Source organism: Staurois parvus, unplaced genomic scaffold (genome assembly GCF_062004578.1).
Source record: "Staurois parvus isolate SC_StPar_1 unplaced genomic scaffold, SC_StPar_1.0 ptg000011l, whole genome shotgun sequence".
Taxonomy (NCBI): Eukaryota; Metazoa; Chordata; class Amphibia; order Anura; family Ranidae; genus Staurois; species Staurois parvus.
Genome location: NW_028317807.1, coordinates 36397364 through 36418057, shown reverse-complemented (window position 1 = coordinate 36418057; position 20694 = coordinate 36397364). Strand labels below are relative to the sequence as shown.

The following is a 20694-nucleotide window of genomic DNA, read 5'->3' as shown; positions in this document are numbered from 1 at the left end:
GCTACCTCAATTATTTTTTAGTGTATCAACAGGGTCACTTCAAATCTAAATCCTGCTGCATGGTAAGTGTTCAACACTTACCGCAGGGCTTAAGTACCACTAGGAACACTGTATAGAAGCTGTATGTTCTTCCTATGTGTGCATGTGTTTCCTTCAAGTGCTCCAGTTTCTTCACACAGTCCAAGAACATATTGGTAAGCTAATTAGTTTCCAATTACATTTCCCCCTAAAGCTGTGCATGTGTATAACGAATGTAATAGCTTTAGATGGGAAGCTTGTTTATGGCAGGGAGAGATGTGAATAATTCAGTGTTTTTTAGAAAGCTCTACAGTTGATGTTAAATTGTCAAATACATAAAATACAATAAAAATACAAAAGATGCAAAGTTATGAAAAGGCTTTCACAATTGTAAACCTCAAACATAGTAACCCTATAAGCTAGAGCTATTTTAAATAGTACTTTTTGGGGGTTAAATACTAAAACTGCATGGTGTAAATTTTGGTACAGCTTTGCATAAAAACCAATCAGCTTTGAGGTTTTGTTGTCAAAGCCTATTTGAACAAGCTGAAGTTAGAAGCTGATTGGCTACCATGCACAGATGCACCAGATTGTGAGTACTTCAGTTTTAGTAAATCTACCTCACTGTGTTTCATACAGCAAGCAATCAGATTCTCTTTCATTCGTCTACAGTGCAAAGGGAGAATTTGATTGGTTGCTGAGGATAAGGGAGAATTTGATTGGTTGCTGAGGATAAGGGAGAATTTGATCGGTTGCTGAGGATAAGGGAGAATTTGATTGGTTTCTGTTTTAGGCATACAGGATTTCTTACGCAAGCCTTCAATCAATTTGATAATTGAGGCCTACCCTGATAAGTAATTGGATCACCCAAAACTGGTAGATTTTGTAGCATTTGTCACTCACTGGTTCTTTATAAGAGCTGATGAAATCTCTGCAATGACTCTGGAAGTCAATCTCAACAGTTTTTCTCTGCACTCTCTGTGCTGCCGGGCCGCATTTTTCTAGATTTACTCTCTGCCCTGACTCTTCCCACATTTGATTCTTACAGGGGAGCATGGACTCCGTTGTATAACTGCACACTGTACGAGCATGATGAGAGTGAAGGGAAGGCGGCTCACGGTTTGCTGGCGTCGGAACGCGATGCTTAAACATTGAAAGAGGTCAGGTCGAAGTGGCGCCCTTGTCTTGTAGACATGCTCAAGTGCTCCACGTTTAGTAAACCTCCCCCTTTATTTTAATATACAGCTGCCTTTAAAGAACTGCTTTTGCATGGCTCAAATGTTTGGTTAAAACAAAACATTTGGTTGGATTGATAGATTAGTCACCTTTGGGCTTTTCTTAATTAAATGCCAGTTTGTTGCATATTTATATTGACCCGTTGTCACCCATGCTACAATATATACTCTTCAAGGATCTGAGTGTGTAAGATTCTTTTTGTACTTAAATATTTGAATAAAGCTTTGCCCGATGGTGCGAATGTGTGTGTATGTAATATAAATAGAGTCTTTTATTACATGCGCAGAAATACTTTCTAAGAGATAGAAGTAAAAAGTAAGGTTTATCCAAAAAAAGAAATACAGCCATTTAAGTCCATCTGGGTTCAGTTAAGAAAGGGGTTAACCAAGGGTCAAAACTATGACACAAGCAAGTTTATTTTGGTGGGGATGTAGGATGTGTTGGGGTTGGTAATCGCTTTAAATCGGAGGAAAGCAGAAGCAGGCATCCAACCGTTCTTGCATCATGCAATAGCAGACTGCTAATGGGAGCTTTCTGTCCTACTAGTACGTACAGTACAGTTAAAGATGCTTCAAGAAGATCAAAGTACCTCTTGAGCTGGGTTCCAAGACTAAAGCTGAGAGCTCTCAAGGAGCTGTGCCAACACTGGCAATTACTGTCACACCAGCTCTCTGTGCGCCACCCATTTACAGACCCTTTTTGTCCATTTACCGTGATATATTAGTAGGAAGCTGAATCTTAAGTGTGAGGGAAAGCAACATTTGTTTCATGCTAATGGATCTATTTAACTGGTACTAAAAAGAAAAAAAAAAGGAAATATGAAGCACATATCTTTGTTTTTACTTTTTTTTCATCCTGATGTTACTAAGTCACAATACATTATAGATTTGCTTGACATGTTTTCAGTTTACACTCCAGTTTATGTGCCTTCCTGTTACCCCTCATTTATATCCCACGCAAAGTTTAACCCCTTAATGTCGGCACCGTTCTTTAGGAGGTTTCTGGTGCCAGGAGGCAGGGTGGAGTTTCTGATCATGTGACCTCCATGACTGGCTGTCACAGAGGTCCCATGATTGGAAAGCTCCAAATCGCAAGTAGAGATTGGGAGTTTTCCATTAGCCACCGATAACTGTGCCAGGAGCATGCATGGCATGTGCTCTCGGCACAGCTCTGTTTACATTTTAGTATGAATATATGCTGCCTCTCGGTGTTAAGGGCCACCCGCCGAGAGGCGGCATATATGTGCACTGCCGGCATCAAGAGGTTAAGGCAGGGGTGCTCAACCTTAATATTATTATTGTAAAATGAGGGAGAGTATTATGAGTACTTTGAAAAAAGGTGGATCATAAGCAGCTAGCATAAAGGTACAGACCCAAACCTTCACAGTATAATAACATAGTAAATGCAGCGCTAAGATGATTATAAAAACAAATAATTAAAAGTGGCATAAATTTATATTGAAAATAAAATTGAATCCAAAATATATAATAATAGTGGTGTTGGATAAAGTGCTTATAGTGATAAATAATGCCGTCTCCTGTGACATGACAATAGTCCCAATGATAGGTGCAAATACTGTGGATTCCGTGCTCTTAGGTGGATATATAATATGCACTAACCAGAAAGCGCATAAGACTGCGCATTTGAGTTGTCAGACCACTCCTGGTGCTCAGGAACTGAAGGTGTAAGGGTCATCTGACAGACCATCAGCAGGCAGGTAATCGGCAAATCGGTTCTAGCAGCTGTGGTCCTCCATCCAGCCAGCAGGAGGTCATCAAGCATGCAGTAATGAGTATTCAAATAGCCAATGAGGGACTCATCGATGCAGGGTGCCTTTACCCACACTCGAACTCCACCTTAAAAGAGAGGGCTCAGTGGTGCAGCCAGCCCCAGTCTTATGCGCTTTCTGGTTAGTGCATATTATATATCCACCTAAGAGCACGGAATCCACAGTATTTGCACCTATCATTGGGACTATTGTCACGTCGCAGGAGACGGCATTATTTATCACTATAAGCACTTTATCCAACACCACTATTATTATATATTTTGGATTCAATTTATTTTCAATATCAGTTTATGCCACTATTAATCATTTGTTTTTATATTCATCTTAGCGCTGCATTTACTATATTATTAATATTATTATTGTTCTAGAGGTTAAGGCAGGGGTGATCAACCTTAATATTATTGTTCTACAGGATTTATATTGTGCCAATAATTTGCGCAGTGCTTTACAATGTGAGGGTAAACAACACAGTAACAATACAATTGAATACAGGAGGAATCAGAAGGCCCTGCACATTAGAGCTTACATTCTAAATGGGGAGTGTCAAGTAATACAAAAGGTAATAACTGTGGGGGATGAGCCGATGGAGAAAATACATGTACAGTTGTTAGGTGGAGGCAGGATAGGCTTCTCTAAAGAGAAAAGTTTTCAGGGATCGCCTAAAAGTGGACAGAGTAGGAGATAGTTGGACAGATTGGGGTAGGGAATTCCATAGGATGGGAGAGGCTAGGGAGAAGTCCTGCAGGCAAGCATGGGAGAAGGTGACAAGGGAATTCGAGATCAGGAGGTCTTTAGAGGAACGAAGAGTGTGATTTGGTTGGTATTTTGAGACTAGGTTAGTGAAGTAGCTGGGGGCGGAGTTGTGGATGGCTTTGTAAGTTGTTGTTAGTATTTTTAATTACATTTGTTGGGTGAGTGACAGCCAATATAGGGAATGGCAGAGAGGAGTAGCAGACACTGAGTGGTTGGTAAGGTAGATGAGTCTGGCAGCAGCATTCATGGTGGACTGGAGAAGGGATAGCCTTTGTAAAGGTAAGCCAATGAGGAGGGAGTTGCAATAGTCAAGGCAAGAGAAAGCTGGGAGTGAAGTAGGAGCTTTGTGGTGTCATTGGTTAGAAAGGGGCGTATTTTGGAGATGTTGCAGAGGTTGAGATTTGAGTTAGATAGTGTAGCATAGAGCCAAAGGGTGACGGTAGTATTTGAGAGGGAATAGGATACAGGGGACAGGTGGTTAGGTGGACACTAGTAATAAGTTTAGCAACCTTGTCTGTAGTGGTAGTACCCTTATTGTTGAGTGTATCTGTGGACATGGGGTGTTAAGTGGGGGAGTTATCTGTATCTTATGAAGAGCAAGTGCCACGTAAGTGTTCTGGTAACCAGTCGCAGGACACAATGGACTATGGGGTTTTACAGCCCCCAAACCACAAATGTAAACAATCCCTTACTATCCTGAGCCCCCTATAAACCTGCTTTCACACTGATGTGCTGCGGTTTACCTGCACTGTCAGTGCAACGCAGTGGACCTGCGACTTTCCTGTAGGTTAGCTGCAATTTGCCATAGACTTCTATTACATCTTGTGGGCATGGTGCACTTTCTTAAAGTGCCCCAAGACTCCTGCATTCATGAGTTTTGGTTCACTTTCAGAAAACGCACCAAACCCAAACGATATAATAGAAGTCTATGGCTCAGTGCAGCTAACCTTCAGGAAAGTCGCAGGTGCACTGCGCTGCACACGCAGATCAGTGTGAAAGCAGCCTAATAGTTCTTAACCCTTTTATAAGTGCAAATATACACATTGCAAAAACTATTATGCACAGTGTATGTGTTGTTTAATACACTGTCCTTCTTTTAACCTTGCAGTTGCTGCTGGCAGCGTTCTCCAGGCTTCTAGAAATTATTAGAGGCAGAGTGCACTTGGTATTACTCTGTCTGGGATAGGAGCCGGCTCTACAGAGAAAGCATCAGCTTATGTGGCTCCTGCTCCCTCCACAGCCACCAGTTCCCTTCTCTGCCGGCATGGGCTTACTGCACTCTGATGCACTGGGATGGCGGGTTGACAAGGCCAGATCATGATCAGGGAGTTGCCAACCCCAGGCATGCACTTCCCTGGTTTGAGGTAGTGAGCCACATCAGAAACCTCTGCGAGTCAAAGCTTGAGCATCCCTGTTTTAAGGCATGCCTCTATATTTTATTATTGTAAAATCTCCTCTTCACTTTTCTAGCTAGTGGGTTTGTAGATTTCAGTGTAGGCAAGTATAAAATGCTATGTGGCAAGCATGGGTATCACATCTGCTACTGCAAGGAACTTATTACTACTACTTTCAGAACTAACCCCCTCCCCAGAATAATTCCTATTGGACAGTAACTTCTCCCATCTGCAGAGAACTTCGGCTCAGGCTCTCTGTGACATCACAGCCAAAACGCTAAGGACCATAAATGCCACCGAAAGAGCCATTCAAGAGGTCCTGGGTGGTCAAGGTCAGCAGCTTACCTTATCTTGCATCCAGCCAAAGGACACCAAGAAGGCACAGGCTGAATTCCAGAACTTAGAGCAAAATGTAAGACATTGTAAACTTAGGTTTGCTATATATTGTGAAAGTATTGTTATTCATACAAGGTGACCTTTGTATTTAATGGGTTCATAGATTAGATGAGCATCACACCATACTAGAGAATTCAATAAATTTTTTATGATAAAAATAATACAGTACAGTATATGAAATGTAAAACGTTTCAGTAGCTAATCCCAGGAGTAAAGACACCAGAGGAAAGAAGTAATTTGGACATAAAAATATACTAACAAGAAGAGACACTCCAGGAATCTTCTGAACCCATACCATGGAGAAAATAAAATCCAAATAATATAAAAACTCGGGGGATAGTCCATCAGTGAATAGTAACCACCTGAAAGTAACATAAAATACATAACACTGATTTTCACAATACTAGAAAAGATTAAAAACCAGCATATTTGTTAGGAAAAAAAATGCTATAAAATAATCCATGGGCAATAAAATATCAACCCAAATTAAATACTATAAGAACGTCCCAACCATATTAATATTAGCTGTAAATGTTTTCATAAGATACTTTACAAATCATAATGCAAAATATATACAAAACCACAATTCTAACAATGCAGCATATAAGTCTTATATCCAGATATCCTTCACAACTATCCATTTCCAAATATTGCAAAAATTGTAAGATTCCAACCCTAAATGGCATCTAATAGAGACCTGCATATAACTCGCCAATTGTAGCATGATAATTTCCCATTATGTTGTCGATTACAGACTTTCCAGATTTGGTAATATAGAAGATGCAAATAGTGTTGTACAATCCCAGTGAGGAGATCAAGATGAGCTCAACAGATAGTAAGCCTGGTTATATATTAGCTCACAGCCTTAGATATCACAAACTACAAGGATCAGTACAGTAACATCCTGCAGATGTACTTTAACATACAAACTTAATTCCAGCCTTACCTTTAGTAGTACACAGGCTCCTCTCCTATACTGAAAATGCATAGTATGACTTCACTGTATGTTGTGAGCTTCTTACAACGGGGTTGATTTACTAAAGGACATTAGACTGTGCAAGTGCAATTGCTCCAAAGCTTGGTAAATGAGCAAAAGCTCTGTTGACTTCCATCATCCAATCATGTGCAAGCAAAAATGTTGTTTTTTTATTCTCCTTGCATTTAATTGGGTATTCTTGGCAAAGGGAAGCTTTGCCTCATTGATTAAACTCTGCAGCAACTGCACTTGCAGTATTCAATTGCTCTTTGCAAAGTGCACAGTCTATTTGCGTTTAGTGAATCAACCCCAATGGGGTAGATTCACAAAAACTGGTACACTCAGAATCTGGTGCAGCTGCGCATAGTAGCCAATCAGCTTCTAAATTCACGTTGTTTATTTACCCCCCGGTCACACCAATCCTGACTTTGAAATAGTGCAACTTACATTGAATTGGCACGATTTCAAAATTGGGTGACTTGGCGATTTGATACAGATGTCTATGCAAATCGCACCAACAGTAGTGCATGCACTACTTTGGACATCGGTGCAGCTCTGACCAAGTCGGAACCACCCCGATATGACCACTGTAATTGCGGACAATAGGGTGCGCCTTGCCATGCAATTTGCAAGTCGCAGGGCATGCAAATCGTATGCCAAGTCGCACCCGATGTGACCCGGGTGTTAATCTTTGACAATAAAACCTAGAAGCGTGCCTGTCAAATTAATTGCATTAGAAAGTGCTGCAAGTTAGACATAGTCAGGTAGAGCCAGACTTATTTCCTGGCTGGAGGGCATCTAGCATCATTTAGTCCTTCCTTCCCCAGCTATACTCTCCCTGACCTGTTTTTTTTTTCATTCATTGGATTTCATTTCTTTCATAAAGGCTTATCATAACATATAGGCGTGCAAATGTAGCCTACTCCTGCCGCTTGACATCCACCCATCAAGGCATTTTGAAATTTGCTCAACTCCTCCCATGTGCCAGCCCACTCCTTGTATAAGGGATGAGGACTCTTGAGAGGAGTTGTAGGACAGAGTGTTGGGATGTTACCTGTAAGCTATGTACAGCATCCTGCTAAAGCCTCCCATCAGTCATGAACAGAGACCCAGTGATGATGTTGCAAGGTCCAAAATAAGGCATGTACTGAAAACAAAGTTTTTATTTAAAAATGTCATTAGCATGTTGATGAATTGGGAAAGAAGGATCCAGGGAACTAACCCATATCAAACAAAAGTAATCATTTATAGCTGTATTATAGCTAAAACCAAAAATGCAATATATTGCAGATTACCAATCATTCGATGTGGTGGTTGCATTAGTTTTCTTGTTTTTGTCTTTTTCATTCTGTTTTCACATGGTGATCTGGCCAGTAACACACCTCCTGTATTAGAGTGCAGGGGCACCTTTGGACAGCATCATTGTTAATCTGAGGGGAGTGTTAGATATACTAGCAGATTTTAATACACTAACATATTGAAAACAAACACCAGCTAACACTATATAGGCAATTACAGCAAACAGTTTTTTTCTTTTTGAGATAAAGATTTTACATGAACAAAAAAAAGCTGATCATTGTAAGCTTTCCCTGAAAAACAGCAGACTTACTGGCAGGATCACCAGGTGAAGATAAAAGAAAGAAAGCCTAAAATAGAAAACTAATGCAGCCACCACATCTAAGAATTTGTGTAAATGTTTACTTTTGGTTTTAATACCACTTTAATTATTACATCTGAGTTATTTATTTTATTATAAAATAAAAAAAAATGTATTGATATGATTGCAGTAAACTATAATTTGATAGGATGATATAGGTTACTGCATTTTACACAATGTAATTGTACTTTGCATTTTTCCTTATTTGTGTATGCATACATCAGATCTCATCCAGCATACTATCATTTTGCCCAACATTTGCTGTGCAATCCTCTAGTACAGTGGCATCCAAACTGCAGGCTGGGGGCCAGATTCGGCCCTTTGCCTGCTTTTATCCAGCCCTTGGGGCACTATTTCATCCATTGATACCAACAATGGAACAAACTTCTCCCCACTGACAATGACTCTGACATTGACTCAATGAAGGGGTACATTTCCTACTAATGACACCAAAGATGGGGCACAATTCCTCCCAGTGACACCAATAATGGGGCACAATTCACCAATGATGGGTCACAATTCCTCCCACTGACACCAACGATGGGGTGCTCTTCCTTCCTCTGACACCAAAGATGGGGCATTGTCTATTCCAACTGACATCAGGACCTTTTCTACTCCCAATAGCCAAAGTCCTGCCCCCCTAAAGTCCAAAGGACAATAAACTGGCCCTTTCTTTAGAAAGTTTGGAGACCCCTGCTCTAGTACATGGAACAACATAATATGGAACAGTTACCAGATGTAAAGCAATTACACTATATTAATCGACATTTTTATCTCTATTATATTGTGTGGACCTGACCCATTTTTTTCTAAGGTCTGCTTTTAGGCAATTGGATGATACAAGAAACTGATGATTTTTAAGGAAACAAACAAGGCTTACAAAGTCATAATATATATATATATATATATATATATATATATATATATATATATACAGTGTAAATGCAATAACCATGAAAATTGGAGTTTCACCAATCGTGTCAAAAGTTAGCCAACATTTCTACTATGGCTATTACTTTTCTTCCCACTGTTTAAGTAAATGCAATTTTTAGCCATATCTTTTCCCATTGTCTGTATATATATATATATATATATATATATATATATATATACATACACTGTGTGTGTGTGTGTGTGTGTGTGTGTGTGTGTGTGTGTGTGTGTGTGTATATATATATATATATATTGCTTTTTTCATACTGTACACTTCAATATTTTTTTAGTATGCACTATACATTTTTTATGTGTTGTTTTGATATGCAGATAACAAATGGAATTGTTTAGCTGTCCTTGTTCTGCATTCCATTTCAGGTATACATGGCAGCAGATAAGGCATATGGCCTGGAAAAGAGCCTGCAAGAGCTGGAGGAGAGAGCACAACAGAGTGAAACCACTGACTCTGAGCTATCAGAGTTGGAGGTTAGTGTGGCATCTGCCATGGCACAAGTGCATCACACCGAGAGCGAGGTGAGGGTCAAAGAACAGATCCTGTCTTTTAGAAGAGGCTTGGAGATCAGTACCTAAATATAGGTGTTTTATTATTTTAGGTGTCAGATATTGAATCAAGGATAGCAGCTTTGAGTGCTGCAGGACTTACAGTCTCGCCTTCAGACAAAGCCAAAAGGAAGTCTAGCCCTCGAGTAAGATTTTAAAGTGTTATTAAAGCCTTTATAGCTGTATGCACCCTCTTCCTACCATTAAAGGCAGTCAATGGGGTTGATTTACTAAAGGCAAATAGACTGCAGTTGGACTCTGCAAGTGCAGTTGTTCCAGAGCTTAGTAAATATGGTAAAGCTCTGCTTATTTCCAGTATCCAGTTGTGTGCAAGCAAAAATGCTGTTTTTTTTTCCTTACATCTGATTTGGTGTTCTTAGTAACATGAAGTTTTACCTCATTTGCTAGCTCTAGAGCAGTTGCACTTGCACAGTGCAAGTGCACAGTCTATTGGCCTTTAGTAATTCAACCCCAATGTATACCTGCCTCAAATAATGCTAAAATAAAAAGTCTTAAATGAGCTATTCTTCATAGAATAAAATTACACGCAGTGTGTGGTGTGACAAAATGGCTCATCGTTTGTTCTGTAGGAGACTCTTATATTGGTATCATGCAGCTCTTAGTAGGATTGTCCAGAAGTGAACAAAAAGAATGGACCAAGCCACCTATCTTGTACTGAGATCAATATCAGATCATAAAACACAGTTATGTAAAATCTGGAAAGACAATAATGGAAGGTTTGTTTTATTGTGTTGATAGCATCCACGTAATATTATTCTACCATCCCAGGGTATGCTTGTAAATTTTACAGACTTCTACTTTATTTGCAAATTATAATGTTCTTATAGCACAATGTTCTGTACAGAATCCTGGCATTGCTCATGTGGAAGCAAAACTCCTTTTTAACTACATGTCAATGCCCATGCTACTGTGGGCATTATGAATAAATGTTAATAAACTGTTTGAAAGGTATTTTATATATTTCTTTCCACATATCTATATTATATTTATGCTACAGTTGCCAAGGGTATGCTCTCATCAATGGCCTACCTACCCTTTTAGAGGAATATTGCATTAAAATGTGTTTAGTACCCAATTTAAAACAGTTTTTTGCCTGAGAGGAAAGTGTTAATTTTGCAGTACATGCATTATACGGTGCAATAGATAGATAGATAGATAGATAGATAGATATCACCCCTCTTTGCTCTGGTCACTTTGCATAAAGAAAAACATACTACACACAGATATACTGTACCAAGATACAAGGTATGCACATATGTATACAGTATGTAACTGAAGAGTTTGTGCTCTGAATATGATTATATTTTCCATGCTATATTGTAGGCTGTTGCTCCTGCCTTATCCCGAAGTACAGAACCATTTTTGTCATCATCCCCAGAACCACCTAACCTCACATCAACACCAAGTGAACTAAAGGTTAGCAACATTCTTTTTTAGTAATCAATCTTAGTGTGTTTTTTGTAGTATATGCCAGATGCATTATCAACAGGATAAAACAGGGGTCTCCAAATGTTTTGACCAAAGGGCCAGTTTGTTCTCCTCAAGGCTTTAGGAAGACCAAATTATGGCAAGTGGAGCAGGTAATGTCCTGGTATCAGTGGCAGAAAACAATGCCCCATCATCGTTGTCGGTTGGAGGATTAGTACCCCATGGGCCAAGTGAAGGCAAACAAAGGACAACGTCTTGCCCTCGGGCCACAGTTTGGAGACCCCAGCAATAAAAGATTCATTTTAGATGTTAGTGATCTCTAAATGTTCCCTAATATCCTTTAAATTAATACTTATTCCATACCTCCAAAAAAGTACAAGTAACAACCAGGTCAGCCTTAGGTTTTGCGGTATCCTGTGTAAAATTGAAGAGAGGAAAATGGCCTATAGCTAGGTTCACAGGCCACAGCTATGCAAATGCATTCACAGCAGATCTTTTATTTCTTTTACTTACTCAAATATTTTAAATAAGACTACCCACCGTTTACGTCCAAGTTAGTGCATCTACCCCCATTCTCTTCCACAACCTAGATAGTGTTGCCCCACTGCCCCATAAAACAGCAAAGGCAAATCCTTAGCCAACAGCTTATTTTACAGATACCCTTCAGAAGAGTAGGGATTACTCACTAATGCTGAGCTACCTATCATTTGACTCCCTAGCACCTGGGTAGTGACGTGGCTTTTTCAAAGCAGAAATTATAAGAAAGGCTGTGCGGGTGGTGACGCTGCAGGACCCACCCAAATACATGCACCTGCTCCACCCACCCAGAGGAATGCGGGACCCACAGGTGGGTGTCATTAATTCTAATGGCACGCCACCTGCACTAGAAATTGCAACTCTACTGGGAGTAGCAGTTCCCGTGCAGGCTGCGATTTCCAAAGTAGTGCAGGGACTTTTTCTCTGCGCCCCCCGGGGCACAGGAGTCCATTAAAATGAATGGGCTCTGATGCATTGACCACACAGATGTGAACCATGACTTAGAGAGGAGAGACAGGCACCATTCTAGCTCTCCTATTTTGGTTCCTTTCTTCTGAACCAATGGCACTAATATGGTAACATATATTCACTTACTTTCATACAGTAGAATTACCATGTTGGCATCAGTAACTTGCTTTTACGGAAAAAATCCAAAGTAATACTTTTCTTGATGTCAGATTTTAGCTGTAGCATTAAAAGACAAATGTGATTTCTTTTATTTTTGGTGGCTCCATACTGTATCTTTTTGCATAGAGTGACATATTCGTTCTTAGATTAAGTGATATCTGGAAATATTTATTGCCTGCATACATACAGTATATGTTAAAATAAGGTGAAACTCCTGTTGTGGGTGCTCCTAACTGGAAAGCACCTTATGTGCCTAGGTTGCACCTGGGTAAAGTTGGTTAAAGTTGGCTAGCAACATTTTAAATGGAGCATACTGCTCATTTCACTGGTATTATGATGATATTTGGAAAATATATAATACTAACGGCACTTATTCATTGAAGTCCACATGGCAAGAATTGTCTCAGACAATGGGGGTTATTTACTAAACATGGAGAGTGCAAAATCTGGTGCAGCTCTGCGTAGAAACCAATCAGCCTCCAGGTTTTTTTGCCAAAGCTTAATTGAATAAGCTGAAGTTAGAAGCTGGTTGGCTACCATGCACAGCTGCACCAGATTCTGAGTACTTCAGTTTTAGTAAATCTACCTCACTGTGTTTCACACAGCAGGCAATAAGATTCTCTTTCATTCATCTACAGTGCAAAGGAAGAATTTGATTGGTTGCTGAGGATAAGGGAGAATTTATTGGTTTCTGTTTTAGGCATATAGGATTTCTTATACAAGCCTTCAATCAATTTGATAATTGAGGCCTACCCTGATAAGTAATTGGATCACCCAAAAATGGTAGATTTTGTAACATTAATCACTCATTGGTTTCTTATAAGAGCTGATGAAATCTCTGGAATGACTCTGGAAGTCAGTCTCAAGTATGCACAACTGCAATGGCAATTACATTCCCTTCTGTCTTTTTGTTGGACTTTGGTTTTATCTAATGGAGAGTAGAGCAGGTTGAGTCATCAAAATGCAGTGTTGGTGGGGCCAAATGCTGAGATATAAGTGAATATAGCAGATGGCAAAATATATATGTGGCACCCTCCTCTAGTTAGGCTGTTAGTCTAAATTTAGTTTTTGGCTTCACTGCAGTCAGTTGAGCAGTAATCTATTGTTTTGGCTAGTCAAGGTTTCCTTGCTGGGTGTTTGATTTCTCCCTCCTGCTTCTGGAAAAAGCTTCCAGAATATAGGGCAGGGAGAGTCAAATATACTGTATAAATATTTATCATGCCCTAGCCAATCCCTGGAAGGAGTCATTCAGAAGGTGGCTGTGGAGGTGATAAATGTGATAAATACTTGGGAGGCCTTTCCAGAGCGTTCTTTCCACTTCAAGGAGGGTTCCAGTCCTCCTGAGGCTGCTGCCCTTTGGAGGCAGCTATACTGAGTCAAGGAATGCAGTCTGGGCCTCTACAGGAGCTGGGCTGAGGACATGGAGAAGACTGCTGGTGGATTGTTTATTGGAAGGCACTCTTCTGAAGTCCTGGTCTGGAGAACGATCTTTAATCTCCCTCACTGAGGATCAACCTGTGGAAGCTGGGTGGCAGACAGCTCCTGGGACATTGTGAGACCTGGTTGGCACTTAAATGTGTGCCTGCTACTATAAGAATGTGCGCTAGATGTCTGTCCTCCTATTGATCCTTTTGTAGTACCCCGAAACCCATGAGCCCTTCTTTCCTCCGCAATAAATTCTAATAAGAAATCCCCTAGATTGGGCCTGGATTGGTGGTGTGCATGGAACTGTGCTTGTGGCTGGCAGCCTCTGTACTGGCAAGGGAGACCCAGGTATATTCTCAGCCTCCTTCCTCCAGAGGTAAGCACTATATATGCATTCAAATAGATGTGCAATTAATTTCTTTTTAGAAAGGTAGCAACAGCAACCATGTTTTGAACATGTTTTCTATCTAATTCTGTACTATTAGATCATGTCAATGCAGCAAGCACTCCAAAAGAAGTTTGGTGTAGATATGGCAGGTGAGTATTTTAAAAAGTACCTCTGTCTAAGCACAATTTTTTTTATAAGCTTTGTCTAAATATTTTGCCCATTGTCAAGTGTAACTACCTGTATATTACTTGTGTATTTGTGATCAAGATCAAAATTCAGAATGAAAAGATATGTCTAGAGCACTGTGGTCTTCACAGAATATTCCTTCTACTGCTCTTACCTGGTAGAAATCATCTGAGTTCATCTGACACAGCCAATGTCTTTCCTTAAATGTGTATCAAATCAAACTATCTAGTCTTTAAAGCTAATCAAGCTATCCAGTTTTTTGTCTCCATGCTGATAGTGATCAGTTTATGAGAGAGAGTTATATACAGCACTATGCAGTCCTTTCTATAATCAGCTAGTAGGGTATGCCAGATATCCAGAATAAAGCTTATTTTTATCAGTTTTACACTAAAATTGATTTATTATCAGTCCTGGGAATGTAAATACAGCAGTTGCAATGCAGGGAAAAAGTACATACCATTAAGCATTATTGGAAATACGGTAGCTTAGTAGATGACTACTACAGCCTACATTCACTATAGTTTGGTGGAGAAAGGGAGAAATATTTAATGATTTTGACTTGGACGTAGTTAGAACAACAAAATATGACTGGTTGCTACAAGGGCCATTTTTTACTCATATATGTTGGGAAAATAAGCAAATTGTGCTAGCTGCTGCTGCTTTAAAGTCTTTAAATCTTCAACTCTGAAACTTTTAGCACTTTTCTCCTTGCCTGCATGTGGAGGCAAATTATCACCTGTTTCTGTTTCATTTTCTTCTTGTACCAATCTACAACCAAAGCACATTGCTATTTAGTCCTGTGGATCCAGATAACAAATCATCGTGATTCATACTTTTATACTCTACAGCTATATTTTTAAATGTTACTATAAAAAGATGGAGCGGCCTGACCTGTAAGGACTTTAATTAACCTCACCATGGGGCCCCATCTTCATGGAGGTTTATCTCGCACTAATTTTTATGGTTTATCTCTAACTAATTTTTACGGTTCTTAAACTGAACACACTGTTCTTCTTTACTGCATGATAGTTAGCATTTGGAGAAAGGCGAAAGTTGCTGCATTTACACATTATGTCACTTGAGGGCTGGTGGCCTTTGGTGAGCAGATTCAGCAAAAGTTTTCAGTACCAACAATGTAATTGTCAGTTTGCTCCAAAGTTAAAGTGGTTCTAAAGACTGAAGGGTTTTTTTAACCTTAATGCAGCTCCTTTGTCCCTACTTCTCCTGTAGGTCACAGAAGTGCACTTCAGCTGATGTCACTCAGCCGCTGAAAGCCTGAGCCAGCTGCTCCCACCCCCTCCACAGCATGGCGCTCCAGTGAGCGCTGGAGGGGCAGAGCGGAGAGACAGTGACTGAAAGTCACTGGCTCATTGCTCACTGAAGACTGCACCACCAACCAGTGGTTTTTGATTGCTTGGTTCTCAGTCTTAGAGGTGGCAGGGGACAGATACAGCATCAAATTGATGTGCATCTACCTAGGTGAATATGTAGGTTTGTTTTTTTAAAATGTCGTGCTTCTCTTTTCTGCATGCAGCTCCCCGTAGTCCCCCTTCCCTTATACTTTTCCTAAGCCTGATCTCGATCCAGTGCTGTGCATGAGAGAAGAGGCTATCTCTGCTTTCTCCCTCCTCATTAGCTCAGAAACAACAACGGTAGCCATTCGCTCCCTCTGCTGTCAATCACAGCCAGTGAGGAGGGAGCAGGGAGCATTGCTTAACTATGCTCTGTGTGATTATGGAAACACAAATCGGGCGCAGGGGCGAGCCCGCATGAGTGCCCCCATAACAAGCAGCTTGCTATGGTGGGCACTCAGTAAAGGGGAGGATCCAGGAGCACTGGCAGGGGACCGCAGAAGAGGAGGAGCGTGGCTGCTCTGTGCAAAATCATTGCTCAGAGCAGGTAAGTATAACATTATTTTTTTTTTTTTACTTAAATAAAATGTGATCCTTTACAACCATGTTTTCAAGTAATGGGCCATGACCAGGGGCAGACTGTGCCATGGGATAAGTGCCCCCCTAGGCCTCTCTAATGCCCCAATATAACGTTCGGTGCCCTGACAACATAGCTTATTAAAAACCGCCAGCCGCACTAATATACATGTTAAGATTGTCAGTAGTGCAACTACGGCCGCCCTTAATATTTGTATTACTGTGGTCAGCTAGTCCCATTAAGGTGGTGTGCATGGTACACTTACAAAGTTGGCCCACGGCCCTCGCACTCATTCCTCAATCCTCCGTGGTATCGCTGGGAGGAAGTGACATATGACTACACTTCCTTCCAGCCAGCCATGCAAGAGGGAAGAAAAGCACCACTGGACACCAGGAAAGGACTCCACTAGGTACTAGGAAGGGTGATGGAGAGCGCATTTTGAAAGGAGTAAAATAAGACAGGAAAGTGATGATGACAGGGGGGTGCTTACTGCACTATCCATTTTGGAAGAAAGCTATTTGTTTACTAGTTAAAAAGTTCACATACATTGTAGAATACTGCACAAGTTGTTTTGTGAGATAAATTAAAATGTAGCAATAATTTTTATATTTTTGGGTCGTTACTTAATGACCAAGGACAAATGTGGGTCCTGAGGTTCCACAGGTTGAGAACCACTGCTATACAATCACTTTACCATTGTTCATAGTAGTACAACTAGGTATAAAACTAGTGCTACTACTAGAGATGAGCGAATTATTCAAAAATTCGGTTCGGCTGATTCGCCGAATTCGCCAAATAAATTCGCTTCGAGCCGAATATATTCGCTGCGAATTTAACTTATAAAAAGGGTGTTTCTAGGCTTCAGAGAGCCTTTATATTAGTGCAGAACACTGTACCTTTAATTTAAATGCCCTTGGAGTCTGCTGGGGAAGAGAAATAATACTGTCAGGCAGTATGACATGCAGATGAGTGCCGTCGATCTTAGAATCACCGCACACTTCACTCATTTGGGCAGTCACGGGGCCAAAACCAGAGTGTGGAGCCACAGTGTGGCGGTGGAGGCAGCAGCAATGGGAGGCCATACAGCACCCTATGACAAAATGGAACCCACCAGCAGTGTGAGGAGACCTGAAAGTGGCACATGGCAGAGTGTGGCGATGGAGACAGCAGCAATGGGAGGCCGTACAGGGACCCATGACACACTCTGGACCTGGCAGCAGCATGAGGAGGCTGTACAGGGGCCCATGACAGATTACGGGCCTGGCAGCAGCATGAGGAGTCGGTACGGGGGCCCATGGCAGATTATGGGCCTGGCAGCAGCATGAGGAGGCGGTACAGGGGCCCATGGCAGAGTGGCGGAGCGTTAGCAGCTAAAATTGAAGGCCATACAGAGGCCTATGTTAAAAAGTCCCCCCAGCAGCAGCGTGGGGAGACGACTATCAAGAGTCCAATGGCAGAGTGGCAGAGCGGAAGCAGCTTCAATTGAAGGCCATACACAGGCCTAGGTTAAAAAGTCCCCCCAGCAGCAGTGTGGGGAGACGACTATCAAGAGTCCAATGGCTGAGTGGCGATCCGGGAAGTCAGCGTTGTGATTGCAGATGCAATGCAGAGATTCTATGAGGTGATGCCGTGGGTGCGAAGAAGATCATATACCGTCGTACTTCCATCCATAAGACGGAACAACCTGCGAACCGGGAGCTTTATTGCCCTGACCCGCTGAGCAGCTTCTGGGATACCCAAGAGGCCCATGGCAGAGTGGCGGAGCGTAAGCAGCTTCAATTAAAGGCCATACAGAGGCCTATGTTAAAAAGTCCCCCCAGCAGCAGCGTGGGGAGACGACTATCAAGAGTCCAATGGCAGAGTGGCGGAGCGGAAGCAGCTTCAATTGAAGGCCATACACAGGCCTAGGTTAAAAAGTCCCCCCAGCAGCAGTGTGGGGAGACGACTATCAAGAGTCCAATGGCTGAGTGGCGATCCGGGAAGTCAGCGTTGTGATTGCAGATGCAATGCAGAAATTTTATGAGGTAATGCCGTGGGTGCGAAGAAGATCATATACCGTCGTACTTCCATCCATAAGACGGAACAACCTGCGAACCGGGAGCTTTAATGCCCTGACCCGCTGAGCAGCTTCTGGGATACCCAAGAGTTTGGCTTCTGTGGGGAATATGGTGAAAACTGAAACTTAAAGGCATGTTGACGGAAGGGCACCAGTGTCAGTGGGAATATAGCTTCAAAGCTGACACTTAAAGGTATATCGACGGTCAGAGACCACAGGAAGTGGAGCTTGCGTCTTAAATCGACTGAATGTGGCAGACGTGAAACGTCTACGGGCCGTATATGAAACGGGTTGTTCCTCTTTCTGGAATAAGTGTTGGAAATGGCCACTCTTTTTGGTGTGGCGTTTTGTCTATTTAATTCCGATAACGGACTCTACTCCTCCGTGCAATCTAGTTACGAGACCCTGGGCAGGTCTGGGTCCAATTTGTGGTAGAGACTGGTTTTGTTCAGCCATGCTTGAGCGAGTAATAACAGGTCTGTGCTGCCCTTTGGTGTCTGGCTTAATGCGCACAACACTGAACGTCCCAGCATTTGTCAACAATTTGCCGTTAAGTGATGCAAACCCGCTGAACCACGTTCATGAGGAGCCGGTACAGGGGGCCATGAATCAGTATGGACCTGGCAGCAGTGTGAGGAGACCCAAAAGTGGCACATGGCGCAGGGTGGCGGTGGAGGCAGCAGTATTCGGAAGACATACACAGGACTAGTTTAAAAAGCGGAAGCCGTCAGCAGCGTGAGCAGACGACAGAGGCACATGGCGCAGGGTGGCGGTGGAGGCAGCAGTATTCGGAAGCCATACACAGGCCTAGGTTAAAAAGCGGAAGCCGTCAGCAGCGTGAGCAGACGACAGAGGCACATGGCGCAGGGTGGCGGTGGAGGCAGCAGTATTCGGAAGCCATACACAGGCCTAGGTTTAAAACTGGAACCCAGCAGCGTGAGCAGACGACAAAGACGCACATGGCAGAGGATGGATCTGGCAGCAGTATGAGAAGGCGGTACAGGGGCCCGTGGCACAGTGTGGTGATGGGGGCTACAGCAACTGGATGCCAGAAAGTGGCCGATAGGGCTATATACTGCATGGAATTATAAAGTTGTAAAGACAGCGGCCTATAAGGCTATACACACTATAACAATCATGACTTGATTGACCATTGGCCTATAAGGCTATACACAGCATGAATATCATGACTTATTCTGAGAGTGGTTTGGAAGGCTATATACAAAAAGTAATTCATGAGCTGTCCGGACAGCGGACAATAAGTACATATATACAAATCAATTCATCAGCTGTCCAGCCAGCGGCCTCAAAGGCGACACATATAGAAAGCAATTCATGAGCTGTTCAGACAGCGGCCTCTAAGGCGACAGATATACAAAGCAATTCCCGAGGTGTTCAGGGAGCGGCCTGAACGGCTAGGTTATTACTAAATATATTTTTGTGGCCAAACATCGGCCTATAAATAGATGTCTACACAGTGACAAAAAATTATGTCGCCAGACAGCGGCCCCTAAGGCGACAGATATACAAAGCAATTCCCGCGAGCGCACAGGGCCCACAGTGTCTGAGGATGGACGTTGGCGCAGAAAGGCAGAGACCAACTGACTACATAGGTGGTTTTTATAGTACTTTATTTTGGCCTCCCTCTCAGCAGGTGTGAAAAAGGCCACCATTTTTGAACGGTAGCGAGGGTCCAACAAGGTGGACAGCCAAAAGTCATCCCTCTGTCTGATGGTTATTATTCGGCTGTCGCTACGCAAGCAACCGAGCATGCTATGGGCCATTTGTGCCAAGGAATGCGAGGGACTCCCTGCCTCCATCTCCACAGCATACTGCCACGGTGCGTCTGGGTCCTCTGTCTCCTCCTCCTCCTCTACCAGATGCTCCTGCTCCTCCACTCCTGTCCGCTGAGTGGAAAAACCACCCATTTCACTCAATAATTCCTGAGCACAAATGTCCTCCTCTACCTCCTCCTCTTCTTCCTGTCCTGCCCCCACAGGGGTCATGTGGCGTTGAGATCTGTGCGCCACGTCTACCGCACCCTGACCAGCCATTGTTAACAGCATTTGTTCCAGGACGTGCAACAGAGGAATGACGTCATTCATCCCATAGTCCTGCCGACTCACGAATAGCGTGGCCTCCTCAAAGGGCCTGAGCAAGCGGCAGGTGTCACGCATGAGCTGCCAATGGCTGACATCTAAGTTACACAGGGGAGTACCTTTATCCGCTTGTAACATCAGGAAATCGGTGATGGCCTTTCGCTGTTCGTAAAGGCGGTCTAACATATGTAGGGTTGAATTCCACCTTGTTGCAACGTCGCAGATCAAGCGATGCTGTGGAATTCCGTTCTGCCGCTGCAGCTCAAGGAGGGTGTGCTTTGCGGT

General features: G+C 42.4%; 1 protein-coding gene across 5 annotated transcripts in view; it reads left to right on the top strand.

Annotated features, from left to right (window-relative positions):
- MLPH (melanophilin) overlaps positions 1–20694 on the top strand; it is a 100048-nt gene that overhangs the window by 66017 nt on the left and 13337 nt on the right. For all 5 annotated transcript variants that reach the window (XM_089672427.1, XM_089672428.1, XM_089672425.1 and 2 more), the window contains 4 exons: positions 9531–9686; positions 9767–9859; positions 11058–11150; positions 14237–14288. In XM_089672427.1, the coding sequence (XP_089528553.1) occupies positions 9531–9686; positions 9767–9859; positions 11058–11150; positions 14237–14288 (394 nt within the window). The remainder of the gene's footprint in view (positions 1–9530; positions 9687–9766; positions 9860–11057; positions 11151–14236; positions 14289–20694) is intronic.